The 13,598-nt window shown below is 47.3% G+C and overlaps 1 protein-coding gene across 7 annotated transcripts in view; it reads left to right on the top strand.

Moving 5' to 3' along the window:
- PTPN14 (protein tyrosine phosphatase non-receptor type 14) overlaps window positions 1–5,323 on the top strand; it is a 177,185-nt gene extending 171,862 nt beyond the window's left edge. For 5 of the 7 annotated variants that reach the window (XM_064594176.1, XM_045877223.3, XM_064594177.1 and 2 more), the window contains one exon: window positions 4,928–5,323. In XM_064594176.1, coding sequence (XP_064450246.1) covers window positions 4,928–5,056 — 129 coding nt within the window. In that variant the 3' untranslated portion in view covers window positions 5,057–5,323. Of the gene's footprint in view, window positions 1–307; window positions 444–4,927 lie in introns of all 7 variants that reach the window. The other 2 variants (XR_010412292.1, XR_010412293.1) reach the window with 2 other exon arrangements.
- The last annotated feature ends 8,275 nt before the right edge of the window (window positions 5,324–13,598 follow it).

The raw sequence follows: 13,598 nt of genomic DNA, 5'->3' as shown, positions 1-13,598 counted from the left end.
AAAGAGGGTCATTTGCTCTCGTCTAGGCGGGCAGTGGGGTGGCACAGCAGGGTCGAGCCTCTGAGCGCACAGGCATGGCCTGCCTGCGCCGGGGCTGGACACCTCGCTCTTCTCCCCACAGAGGGGAGCTGCGGCTGTGGGGCGTCCCTCTGCTGCTCGAGGCCAGGGAGTCGTATGGAGGGGCTTTGGATTTCATGGAGATGAGATCAAATCAAATCCGAGGCTAAAGAACCATTCTTCTGCCTTCTATTCACATGGGTCTTTGGGGGTTTTAAATGGCTGTCGCTTATTTTGTTGATGTTCTTAGTTGGGGTCTTCAGAACAGCCGTGTAGAGGAGCCGGGCACATGTCAGTCGTCCTGCTTTAGAGAAAAGGAAACTGAGGCCCAGAAACAATTTAGTGACTTGTCCAGTGCCACGTGGATCTCAAGCAGTGGTGCTAAGGTGAGAAGTGCAGTCTTCTACCTCCTGGCCCCGAGTTCTTTCCTGTCTTCACTCTGCCGGCAGATGCCAAGTGCCATTGGTTCTTGTCCCCTTCCCAAATTATACAGGGGTGCCTGGGTGGCTCAGTCGGTTAGGCGTCTGCCTTCAGCTCGGGTCGTGGTCCCAAGGTCCTGGGATCGAGCCTTGCTCAGCAGGGAGCCTGCTTCTCCCTCTCCTCCCCGCTCGTGCTCTCTCTCTCAATAAATAAATATTTTTTAAAAAATTAAAAAAGTATCTACAGCTTGGAGAATCCAAGGAAACTTGAAGTGGCTCATTAGTTGTTAAATTAGGGAATGTGACAATGCACGTTCTGTGAGAGAATTGATACAATATATGGATTTACTCAGTAATATCAGTGGTTTGAAAATCAGATTAAATATTGCCCCCACGAAATGTGTTATATTGAAACTTCCAGGAAAACAATAAATACCAAGTTTGAACATGTTCAAAGGATTTTTAAACTCTCTGCCTGTATATAGTTCATTTTGGAAACTTTGAATCCGTATATATGAATGTGCTGCTAAAAAGTAGAATCCGCGGGGCGCGTGTGTGGCTCAGTCAGTTGGTTTTGGCTCAGGTCATGATCTATAGGGGTCATGGAATCGATCTCTACACTCAGCGGGGAGTCGTCTTCTCTCCCTCTCCCTTTCCCTTGCCTCCACCCTGCTCACACACTCTCTTTCTAAAATAGGTAAATCTTTAAAAAAAAAAAAAAAGTAGAATCGCGATTATACCAGAAGTTGCCTATTTTTAAAAACAAACAGACATTCTGTTGATGAGCAAAATGCCCATCACAGAATCCGCTGAGACTACCTAACAGGAATTTTGCCATCTTCTGTGAGTTTTTATCCTTTTGGCTCACATCATGAGATTTCTTGTTTGTTTGCTCCCCTGTCACTTCTAGAAGCTCTAGAAGGGTCTAGTAGACTGAACAGCTTGCCACTGAGTCCCAAATCAACTCAGTGCTGGGGAGATGGAAAGAGATGAAGTGGAATCAGGGTATATATGGCCTGAGTAAATCCAAGCTCCACTGGAGGACCCCAGTGGCCTCCAGACGAGGAGGAAGGGCCTCATCGTCATCCCCTCCCCACTTGGCCGTCTTACCACCCCCTTGTGTCACTGTCTTCCCCACAGTCCCCTTCTGTCTTGTCTGACATGAAAGATGGTTCTGTTCTGAGCTCTTTGGAGACCCATCAGAAGCTGAGCCTCAGTAATGTGATGACATGAAGGCTTATTGACCACCAGATGTTATTGGCCCAGTAGAACATAAACAGCACATGTCCAAGCCAGTGTGGTGCTGATTGAGGGATTCGGCCATTAGGGCCTCACATGGACTTGGTGAGGGCTCAGGGTGATTAAATTCTCTACAGTGTGTCCAAACATAGTGGATTTCCTCAATGCCCAGTTGCATGCCAGAACATTCTTTGCTGGAACATGGTCAGTCCAAAAAGGACTTCTGTTCCCATTGATATTCAAAGATAGCAAGATGACTCATATTGTTCACTTCCCTTCCCCTAGCACAAATATAGCCAGCCTTATCTGTCCCATTTCCCATCACTGCTATTGGTAGATGGTTAGGGGAAAAAAAAGTTCTCTACTTTGTTCTGCTTCAGGCCTGGCTAGTAAGAGTGAAAGCCTTATTTCAAGAGAAGAGTGGAACATGTTTACCTTTTTTGTTTGTTTTTTAAGCGAAGATTTTGGCAAATAAATATGAAATTGTATGTCCCATTTTTCTCTTCTCTCAACTTCCCTACCTTCTTTCCATGGCTTCTGGATTTAGCATACTTTATATTGTAGTCTGTAATCCATACAGTTTTAGTTTTGTCAGTGAAATGCCTTTTCTTTTTCCTGAAATAAAGATGCTTGCAGTGAGCTCAGGTAGCTGTGAGGTGGGAAGGGGAGGGAGCTCTCCCAGGCTGCTCTGCCAAGCCTCTTGGTGGCCCACCACTTTGGGTCCCTGAAGGTTAGCTTGACATTTTAATGCCTATACTTTTTTTCTAGAAAGCGTTAGTTTTATGGTTTGCAATACTCTCCACCTGGATTGAGCGCTCTGTCCTAGATTAGTTCCTAATAAAAGGTTAGGTTCTCACTAGCCAAATAATGAGATGTCTTATCTTGCTGCTTTTCTGAGTAAGTTATCCCTTCTTCATGGAGTAGAGAGGAGAAAATGCCTTCTAGACAAAACTGAGCCAACACCAACTGCTGCATGATTCCTTGGGGTTAGGGTCAGTGGACGGCAGAGACTCTGGGAATGAATCTTCAAGGCAACTAGGACTCTCATTGATGACCAGGGGAACTTTCTCTGTCGTGTTTCTAACCTGCCCCTTATCAGATAACATACCCTCTTGAGGGCTGTGTCTTCCAGGCTACTGAGATGGTAATGATCACGATGGTGGGTGGAGCTGGAGGTGCGGGAGGTGGCAGAGGTAGCCGAGGTGGGTGTCCTGGTGGTGCAGGGGATGATGGTGAGGGAGGTGGCAGAGGGGAAGGGGGTGATGACAGTAACAACAATGACAACATTACAGGAACAACCACCAGCCTATATAAGTGTTTACCATGTGCCAACACCAATCTAGGAGCCTTACAACTCAAGTAGCCTTCACAGTAACCCTCTGAGAGAGGTCCCAGTGATGCCTGTGGGGGACAGATTCCGAGCCACAAGGTGATGAAGGGACGTGTCCGTCCCATAGCCAGGAAGTGTGAAGGCCGGGGTTTGGCAGATGAAGCCTGACCCAAGCTCGTGTGACCAGCCTCGCTGTCAAAACCTTGGCGGGAACAGGGGAGCAGCAGCTTTAACCTCTCCTTGTATCTTCAGCGCCCAACTCAGCAATGCCCATCAGGCAGTGGGTTCTTATATAAGTTCACTGTTCGGTGCCTCTGGGTTGGACATCATGGTGTCCGTCACTCTGGAGGATCGTCTAGGCAAAACCCACTAGTTCGAAGCTTATGCTGTGAGCTGTAGATTTGGACTAACAGTTTGAGGATTCACATGCCTTTTTCTCTTTCCTTATTCCTGGGGACTTGCCTCTGTCGCCTTTAAGTCTGTGCTGCGCATTATTTAACTGTTTTTGGAGAAGAGCAACTAAGAAGGCTGGCATGTGCTGTGTCATGGCTACACAAAGTTTGGAAGTAGCTGAAATGACTTGTAAAAGTAAAGTAAGAAAAGACCTACAGCTGAGTTTGTACTGTTCGGCCTCCAGTGGTTGCTCCGTCCTCCATAACTTCACGGGGGTGGTGTTGCCGGGGGGCAGGGGGTAGGGATGGGGGGCTCCCGGAGTAGGGGCAGTATGCTGAGGCCACGCTGGCTTTGTGGACTCTGTGATACTTCTGCCCTGGCTGGGCCAGGAGGATGGAAATGACTCGACGGAGCCTCTGGTCTGCTCGGACACCGATGAGCCGCCATATGAATTCGCTTCCGTTGAAGCTGGTTCTGTATTCTCGAAGAATTGACACACAGGTGATCTCATTTAATAGTCAAGATATTTTTAGTGAAAGGTTTTTCACTCTACATACAACTGTTGTGATGAGCACCGGGTGATGTATGGAAATGTTGAATCTCTATATTGTACACCTGAACTATACTGTATGTTAACTAACTGGAATTAAATATGAAGTTAACAACAAAAAAAAAAAGGGCAAAGAAGAGCTGAGAAGCGGCCTAGTTATCCTGGAGAAGAAGACCCCAAACACTGAATTGATAGTATTTCTGAAAATGGGTGTGAGGGGTAGAGAGAAAAACAGAAGGACCAACTGAATAAAAAATCAGCCAACCAACCAACCAACCAATGTGACTATGTTCAGAGATTGTGCTTTGATGTTTTCAAGGTTTACCCATCAATTACCTCATTTGATAATGACCACGATTCCGTGAGGTGGCAGGATAGGTATGATTGTTCTCAGTTCATCACTATTAATAACAACGGGTAGTTCTTAATAGAACTCAGCGTGTGCCAGACACCGTGCTAAATGCCTTAGCTGCATTCCGTTGTTGGGTCCCATGAGGTGGGCACTACTGGTCGCCTGCCCTTCTTGCTGAGGAAGTGTTGCTGACCTGGGCAAGGCCACGCTGTCGTTGGAGGAAAGCATCACTGTTCTTACTTTACAAATGAAGAAACTAAGACCCGGAGATGTCTTAAATCCTCCCACGGAGTCCTGGTGGAGTTGAGAGCACCAGTCCGGTATAAGTAACTGCAGCCTCTGGGTTTTCTCGAACGGACGGGTATGTATTTAAAGTATCACACCAGGGTCAGTGGCACATGACAAGCAGATTCTCCAAGTGCTGGTAGCAGGTCTTTGATTGGGAACCCCTAGCGGGGCCAAGCTCTTGGCTTTCTCTTGTACTTACAAATGGGCAGTGAGCAAAAGCTTCGCAGATGAGGGAATGAGGAAGGACCCAGGGGCAGCGTCTCATCTCAGGATCTTGTGCTTTGTCTCTTTTCTTGCAGAAGGTGGAAGTGCCCATGATGCTGCGGCTCCTCAGGGAGCAAAGGATGTTCATGATCCAGACCATCGCTCAGTACAAGTTTGTCTACCAAGTCCTCATCCAGTTCCTCCAAAACTCCAGACTCATTTAACCCCCCACCCCAGCTACTGGAAGAGGGACCCAGCTCCATCTTGCCGATGGGGAGGCACCTCCAGACAACATCTGCTCCCCCAGCAGGGCGCGGATGGCCAGAGCGGGCAGGTCATGGGCTCCCTGAAGACAGGAGCCAAGATGATTCACAAACATCATATATTATTTTATATGAGATAATTTATTTTTTTTCCCCCTTTTGGATAACTTCTGTGAATCACTGTAATTCAGTTTTCACAATAATATAGTACTTTTCATTTGAACCATATTTTGACTGATCTGCATTGTAAATATGTCAGTAGGGAAGATTGCCTGGTGGATCGTTTGGGGGACAGAGGCATAAAGGGAACACATCTCTAGTGAAGTTGCAGCCAGATTAGTAACCGACCCTAAAATGCATCAGCCTGATCGCTCACGTCCAAATCTAAGATGGCAAGAAAATGAATTCATTCTAAAATAAAAAGATAAGGGCCAAGGCCCTTCCCTGAAGGAAAAAAACAAAACCAAACCCACTATTCTCTTCTATTTGGGGGCTCCCGAGCCTTGATGGCCTCCCTTCTTCCTTTCTGCCCTCATCCTCAGCAGCTTGAGGTAAAGACAGGAGCAGCTAGAGGAAATGCTGCCGGTCACCCAGGCTGAGCAAGGAGCTCCATATTGTACCTTTCTCACCACCCCTTCCTTTGGGCCCCGGAGCCTGTGCTCCCTGCCGGGCACTGCACCCTCGACATTTGCTATTTCTCCCTGTTTGCTCAGCGGGCCCCCGTCTGGTGGTCTTTGGGGCTCCAGGCCAGGCCATCTGTGCAGCTAGGCCTCCTGCCTGATTGAAAGAGGATAATGGACCCGAGTGGGAAGAGAAAGAAGCCGGGCAGGCTCTTGATACTGTTTCTTATTTAAATAGAATGTGTGTGCTGGGCGGGGGCCTGAAGGTCGAGGTGCTGGGTACATTCTGTCTTTCCATCAGTCACCAGGTCATTGGAAAGGCTGTAAAGGGAACAGCTGGGAAAGCTGATTGATGGGGGCTGTTTGGCCCTCAGGTGGCGGGGACCTGGCCAGGAAGCGTACCGAGTGTGAGCCCCCCTCCCCGCTGTGCGGCTCTCAGCGCAGAACTAAGCCCACTCAGGACCCTGCCATCCACATTTTGGCCACTGGATGCAAGGTGTGGGGATTTGTCTCGCACGAAGCCCTTCACTGCTTTCCTGTTCTCCGTGCACTGCCCCCCCCCCCCCCCCCTTCTGGGCACTTTGCAGCTCGCTTCTGTGTGTCTCTTCCTGAACCTACGCTGGTCATTGTCCTCAGCTTCTTCAGGTCAGTAGACAGTAAATCATATTCCACACGTTTTCCCTCTGGCTGAATTTTAGGGACTTTGCCTCTCTCTTATCTAGTTCTTCTTGAATGCAACTTTTAAACTGTGGTTTTGTTCTTAGAATTGACATTTGTGGGTGTGCCCTTATGTAAGCCTTCTTCCACTGCTGCCCTTTTTGTTTTGTTTTGGTTTTGCTGAGCTGAAAATGTTAAGGAAGAATGGCATCAGGTCAGCCAGAAAAAGCGAGCCTGTGTGACATCCGGTTACCACACGGCCACAGAGGGGTGTGGAAGCGGATTCCCAGTGAACTACTTTGGAATGGGAATCCACTCAGTTTCACATCTGGCCAGGGCTTGTGGTGGTGGTTCTCTCATTTAGACTCAGAGTATCTGGTGATGAAGGGCCTCCTCTCTTCTACTCTGAAGTCTGAAGAAACAGTCAAGGAGGGTAACTTCAGTTAAGCTCTTGAGATCGTGGAATTTGGGTGTGTGTTGTGGAAAAGAAAACCATGAGTACGACCTATACTTTCAAGGGCACAGAGCTCATCACCATCACCAGGAGATGCCCAGAACTTAGATCATCGACAGGCAAAGAGGTATCGGTTTCCTTTCCTTGGACACTTTTCCACCCTTGGGATAGTCTGCTGTTCGGGATGTTTTCACAGTTGGTCTGCGGTTACTGGCTTATCTGATGAACAACATCAGTATTTCTCTTTCATCTCTTAGGCCCCAACGTGGCCACTGGGAAAATCGAGTCTCACATGGGCAGCATGTAGAGCCGCTCTTTGAGCTCATCACACGCGCGCTTCGTTTCAGCCCGTCCGCTGTTGTCGCTTTGTGCTACGGGAATGGTGGTTCGTGCGCACAATGGAGGGAAGAAGTAGCTTTGCTGTCCAATTGCCTAGCCAAAGTTGCTATCGAAACCCAAAGGAAACCACTTAAAAGTTACTCCACATACTTCATTTTTAAAAACAAATGTTTTCGGTTCTGTTGCGCATTCTGCGTTCCTTACCCCCTCTCCGGCGAATGCCAGCACGTGCCTGCGAAGTTAGCAGCAGGCGTCGAACGTCCTTCTAGTGGCATCTGTGTAATAATCACCCAGAGATGCTTTATATCTGGGAAGCAAGCCAAGGAATAAACCTTGAAGCAAAGTGTATTAAATTGGTTGTCTAGTTAGAGCTTTTGGAATGAGTTCCTGATGATGTATCAAGTCTGAAGCTGGAACTGTCGGGGTCTATTTTTTTGTTCGGATTTGAAGAGAGAAAATTAAAAATGGAGGGGGAAATACCATCTCGCAGCAAAGACATTCAACACTTTGGGGCCTCTGGTTTGGAAGTTCTCCAGTTGACATGTTTTGTTTCTTTGATCTGCACTCATTCAGGCACAGGGACCCAGCGTTTGTCCTTGTTTACCGTGGTCCCTGGATGGTGGGGGCTGAGTCAGGTCTTCATCCTTGAGCGGAGCTGAGCTGAGCCTGCTCACGAAGCTGAGCCGTGGCTTGCTGAGATTATTGGCTCCCTTAGGCTCTAAGGAGACACCACCTTTGGTAGCATTTTCATTTACACACACCTCTTTCCGTGGATAGGAGGTAAAGGAGGATTTGGCGGCATTAGAGAGGGATGCCAAATGTTGATTTCTTTACAGGAGAGGAAAGAGGAATGAGCTTCTCCTCTCAGTGAGTGAGGAACAGTAACGTGGGGAAGGGGGAAAACACCTCCACATGGAATATTTTGAGCACTGTGCTTCCACGGAGCTTAAATGGAGAGAATTTTACTTTTACAAACTTTGTGGTCCTAGATTTAGGTTAAGAAGAGGAACTATGATTTACCTATGATTTACTTCTTTTTTCTATGATTTTTTCTATGATGTATCTCTCACTGCTTGTGTGAGACTCACATGGCTGTCTTCGGCCCCTTCTTCCACCAGCCTGGTCAGAAGGGCTCTGTGGGCCCTGTGGAAAGGGTTCCTGTGGGACCTGACCACTGGTTTTCCTAATACTCATTCATCCTTTATCCTGTCTACTCTTAGCTTTTGAGGTTCAGTTTTAAACTCCAGGGGGTTCAGGAGGCGAGCATTTTTATCAAGCTGCCTACTTCTCTCATCTTTTCAGCTTAATTACAGGTTGACCATAGGAAATTGACAATAGCTGGACCGTTGTTACAATGACAGAAAATTCACATGAATGAACCTAATCTATACAATATTTTTCTTCCCCTTGATATAGTAGGGACCCCCACACACCATATGTCATTTCTCCACATAAGTGCTAACAAACATGAAAGCATGTGAAATGGGCAGGTTGGCCTTGCCGTAATGAGCTTTGCACTCTGTGCGTGGGTCACCTCCTGGGGCTGGGAAGTCGCTCTGTGCAGAGATGTTAGTACACCTAGATGTTAGTACGTTCTCATAGGCAGGGTCGGCCGTCAGGCACATCACTATGGGGTTTTCAGCTGCCATCTCTTTTTTTGGTGTACAATCTGTGTTAGCCGACCTTAGCCCAGTGCTTATGGCACATGGTGTGTGGGCCTGAAGGTGTCCTCAGCCAGAAGGCAGATGCGCTTTCGAATCTCATGGCTCCACTTCCAGTGATGTGTTTGATGGTGAAAACAGGTACAGCTATTGACTTTCTTTCTGGGGAGATATGACCATCACTTTGAGGTGGGGGGAGTTGTAGGGGTAGTTAGTCTTAAGATACATGCCAGGGAGCTGAGACACAAGGGATGGGATTGGGTCAGACCCACATTACTGTTAATCTCTTCCTCCATTTTGGCAATAACTGCTGGGGTCCTAGAGGAGGGAATTTCCAGAAGTACCAAGTAATCACTATTGGAATCTTTAGGCGGCCCTGTGTGGGCAATTCTGCTTCCTCACATTTTACCAAAGACTCTTCTGCTGCTCTGTTTCATTTTATTCCTTTGTATTGTATCAGCTGCCCATCAGGCTCGTATTTAGTGATTTCTTTCTGTGAACAAAGTAACCACTCATTTCAGTACTGCTTCCAGATGGAGAAATTTGGGTTTTCCATAGACACTGCACAAATTTTCCAGTGGCCTACAGCATTGTGGATGACAAATTAGTTGGCCCTATAGGATGGAAATAATCTTAGTTGGCCCTATAGGGTGGAAATCTCTAAGATGTTAAATTATGTTTGAAACTTCCCTTGGATCCCATGCAAGAAAACCGACTGGCTCCTGTCTTTGCCTCGGCTCCTGCGACATCTGGGGGCAAAAGACCTTAGTGATGCATTCTTTGAAAGTAACAGCAACATGCCTGGGAGAGATTGAGGGTATAGCCAATCAAATCTTCCCATCCAAATGTGTTGCCCCAGAAGTCACTGTAATTCATGGATCCCATAAAACTCAGCAGCCAGCTTGTCTAATATGCAACCTTTATCCTGTCTGTGCTCACATTTTGCGTTTGGGTTATAAACTCAGGTGGGTGAGCATTTGTATTCTGCTGACTACCTTTCTTATCTCTCAGCTTAATACAGCTGCATTTTCTGCAAGGTCAAACTAAAAATGTTCCCTGTTAAAATGTCCGTGAGCCTGGCATATTGAGTATCTGGCATCCATCGATTGCTTAAGACCAGATAGTTTGTTTGGTGCAGTGAAGTGGGAGGATGTGCATCAGTTCCTACTGTGCAGAGCTTCGGTCAGCCCTTCTCTTTTAAAAATAAATTCAAGGACATTTTGTTACAAGGCAGGAGGGTGAGAGCTGATGTGCAGCCTGGCCATGACGAGCATCTGCGTAGAAAGTCCCTTTTTCTTCTGCGGTGCTTGGGGCCATCAGGATCATTCTTTCCCAGAGATGCCATAAGCTTGCCCAGGGAAGTTATAAACGGGAAGAGGAAGAGGGAGGGCATTTTAGAGCAGCCCTAGAGTTGCCATCAAAAACATGTATTGATTCACAAATAATTTTCTGAGCTCTGGAACGTCTCGTGCTTTCTGCTTCCCTCTCCGTAAGGCCAGAGGGATGGAAAGGACGGGGCGGCAGCCCGAGGAAAGCCCGGGCTGCGGGGTTGGGGTCTGTCTCACCCCGGCTCGCGGTTTTCAACAGGCCGCAGCGCTGTGGTAGAGCTGGCTGGAGGTCGGGGATTCGGGGGTGCGCCTGGGCGTGCCGCCGCCCCTCGCCTGCTGGCAGCTCCGCCTTTCCGGGCGGCCTTAGTAGCAGGGGGTCCTGCTCACCCCCCTGGCCCCCGGCGTCCGCAGCCACAGCTCCTGCGCATCGCCCTTCCCTCCCGCCGCCCCAGGCCAGTTGCCGATGGCGTTCCCGTTGATGGCACGCCGTGGTTATAATCGGGGTGCAGAAACAGGGAGGACGTCGGTACAGCGACCGACCGCAGTCGTTCCTTGTCTCACGGCGGGGCACGGGCAGGACTGTTCTGTGACCTCACCCTCTTCATCCCAAGAGCACCTCGCTTGCTCAGGGCTCTGCTGACCTCTCCTGGTTTTGCATTTGCTTTATGGCTCCGCTCTTCGTCTTTCCTTTCCCTACCCTTTTGGCACAACCCCTACAAACTATCAGTCTTGTCCTGGAGAATCACTCTCGTAAGCCGCTCTAAATTACATAATTAGGAAATCTAATTTTAATTTTTAAAAGCTTATAGAGCTTGAAGGAACAAGATCTGGCAAATGGAAAGAACCAGAAAGAATGAAAAAGAGTGGGGCGCCTGGGTGGCTCAGTCAGTTAAGCGTCTGCCTTCGGCTCAGGTCATGATTCCAGGGTCCAGGGATGGAGTCCTGTGTCGGGCTCCCTGCTCTGCAGGAAGCCTGCTTCTCGCTCTCCCTCTGCCCCTCACCCCACTCATGCTCTCCCTCTCAAATAAAATCTTAAAAAAGAATGGAAAATTGTCAGCAACCAAGAAGCTGCCCTTTGCCCGTTTTCCCCTTGGTGGTAGACACTGTCACTCCTCGGTACTGGAGGAAATGGATTTGATGATCAGTCCTGTTTGAAACAATGATTGTAGCACTAGGTACTTTCTATTTCTTTCGGTGAACTTCCATGCATTCCCAGTGGCTGCATTTGGCAGGGTGACGTGTGTGGCCAGATTCGTTTGTGTTGAGCTGCCTCCTCCTGACCCGTTGCCCCGGGCATGGCCTCCTCACCAGGCCGGGCCCTAACCCCATCCAGCGCAGCAGGGAAAGGGCGGGGCGCACCAGGAGCTGGGACAGGTCCTATGTATGGTGACCAGTTCCCAGTTGTCCACAGGGAGGGGCGGGATAAGCTGTTCAGCCACTGTGTACCTTATCCAGTTGTTTCTTTCCAACCTCTTCCTTCCAGGAAACCCTGATGCCTTCTCACCTGACCGCAGGTTTCCAGGAGAAAGCTGAAGAGTGGGTTGGAGTCTTTTTGCGCCTTGGGGGTGGAACCGTTTTTGCTAAAATCTCAGGAATCCTGCTTCGAGTCAGGATAACTCTCAGAGCAGGGGTGCCTGGTGTTCTCTGCATTTCTCAGGGGCCTCCCACCTCCCTCAACTACAGTGTTAGCTAATAACTACCTTCACCAGGGAGCTGAAAGCTGTAATTCAGAGCCTTTGGTTTTTTTTTCAGCGTGAACATTGTTAAAATGTTACTGCCGTTTCCTTTGGCTAAACTTTCTTGCCAGTTTGGAATCTTAAAAATCTATTAACCATATACCTTTTTAAAAGTAAGGTTACTCTTCATCAGAGATGATTTCCTGTGTCTGTCCTTTGTTCCTTCAATAGCTGACATGCTTGAGGATTCTTAAATGGGAAAATGGAAACAGTTTACATATGCAGATGACTATTTAAACATATAACCTTATATAAATTGTGTTACATCAAATAACAGGCCTAGTTTGTTTCACTGGACTTCTTGTGTTACTTAACTCAGTATTTTGATGCTTTCCTTGTCTGTTTTATAAAATGTTGTGAATTATATCCTTCAAAACAATTGACATTTCATAGCTTTCCTTTTTAAGCAATGTGCAGACAAGTCCCCAGCTTAGACACCAGTTTGTTCTTAAGGTTCTTGGGTCAGCCCACAGAAGCCTTTGGACTCCTAACAGAGCTGAAATGTAAGGATGGGTCAGCCCAGTGTGGTGGGCTGTTGTGAGCTGACCTGGAAATGTAACCGGTTGCCCAGGATGTTGTTGCTGTGAGTTAACGCATTCCAGGTTGGGACTGGGGATCCTGACGACACCTCTGCTCTCCCTCGGTTGCTGCTTGCTACTTCGCAAGATGCAAGTCCAGTCTCTTTACTATGAACAGGGGTTGTAAGGGGAGAGAGGGAGGGAGAAGTTTATAGGACATTCCCTATGTCAGGGAGTGATTTATTAATATTCATGGCAACTTTAATGTGATATAGACTCCCTCTCAATTTAATAATATTAAAAGCCTTAAATAAAACTATGCATGCTATCCTATGTGCTTTTTTTATATCAGTAAATAAGCTTATGCTTGCCAGTTTTAGACACAATTATGAGGTGTGTAAAACTGACTTTTGACAGTATTTTTTGCACTGTTTTCTGTTTTTATAAAGTCTTTAGATAATGGTCCTAGTTGTGTATTGTTTATGTTCTCACCTCCCTTGTCATTGCTGTAAAATGTTTCATACGTGCCTTTACAAATGTGAGATCTTTATTCTAACTTTTTTGTAAAAGATATCTATTGACTTCCATATGCAATAAACTTTTTTTTTTTTCCAGAGAAAACAGTTGAATCTCCTTTCTTCTGTGCCATACATGTTTGCGTTAGATGAAAGCACCTACATCCTTTACTTTTAAGGATTATTTTCATAGGCAACAGTGCCTGGTAAAATCTGCTTTTTCACTATTTTAAAGCCCGTTTATTTCTACCCACTTTTCATTCCTGTATAACTTGATCATACTGAAGAATTCGTTTGAAATTTCCAAAGTTGTGTCATGGTTATAAAGAAAAACCTGACAAGGGCAATCACTTAGAGTGAAAAATACATAGAAAGGGATCTTTCCCACCAGTGCCATGATAACCCTTATCAAATGCCAAGTCCCTTCCCCCAGCTGTCACTTCCTAAGACCCTGGACTGTCCACGTGGAAACAGAAGGCCCCAGGCTGCTCTGGGACACCCCCATCCTTGGTTTGTCCTTCAGCAGCTCCTGTCTAGGTTTTAAGAAGGCGGCTCTGCCCATATTTTCAGCCCAGCACCTGCCAGAGACATCCCCAGTGAACCCCTGGTGATGAGGGTGGACACTGTCTTCGAGGAGTAACAGGGCAATAGACCCATTTCTGTGTTAACCCATTT

The sequence above is a fragment of the Mirounga angustirostris genome, unplaced genomic scaffold (genome assembly GCF_029215605.1).
Source record: "Mirounga angustirostris isolate CCGP_5_RB_7025 unplaced genomic scaffold, mMirAng1.0.hap1 SCAF_6, whole genome shotgun sequence".
Lineage (NCBI taxonomy): Eukaryota > Metazoa > Chordata > Mammalia > Carnivora > Phocidae > Mirounga > Mirounga angustirostris.
The sequence above is the reverse complement of the archived record's forward strand: the minus strand, read 5'-3'. Positions and strand labels throughout refer to the sequence as shown.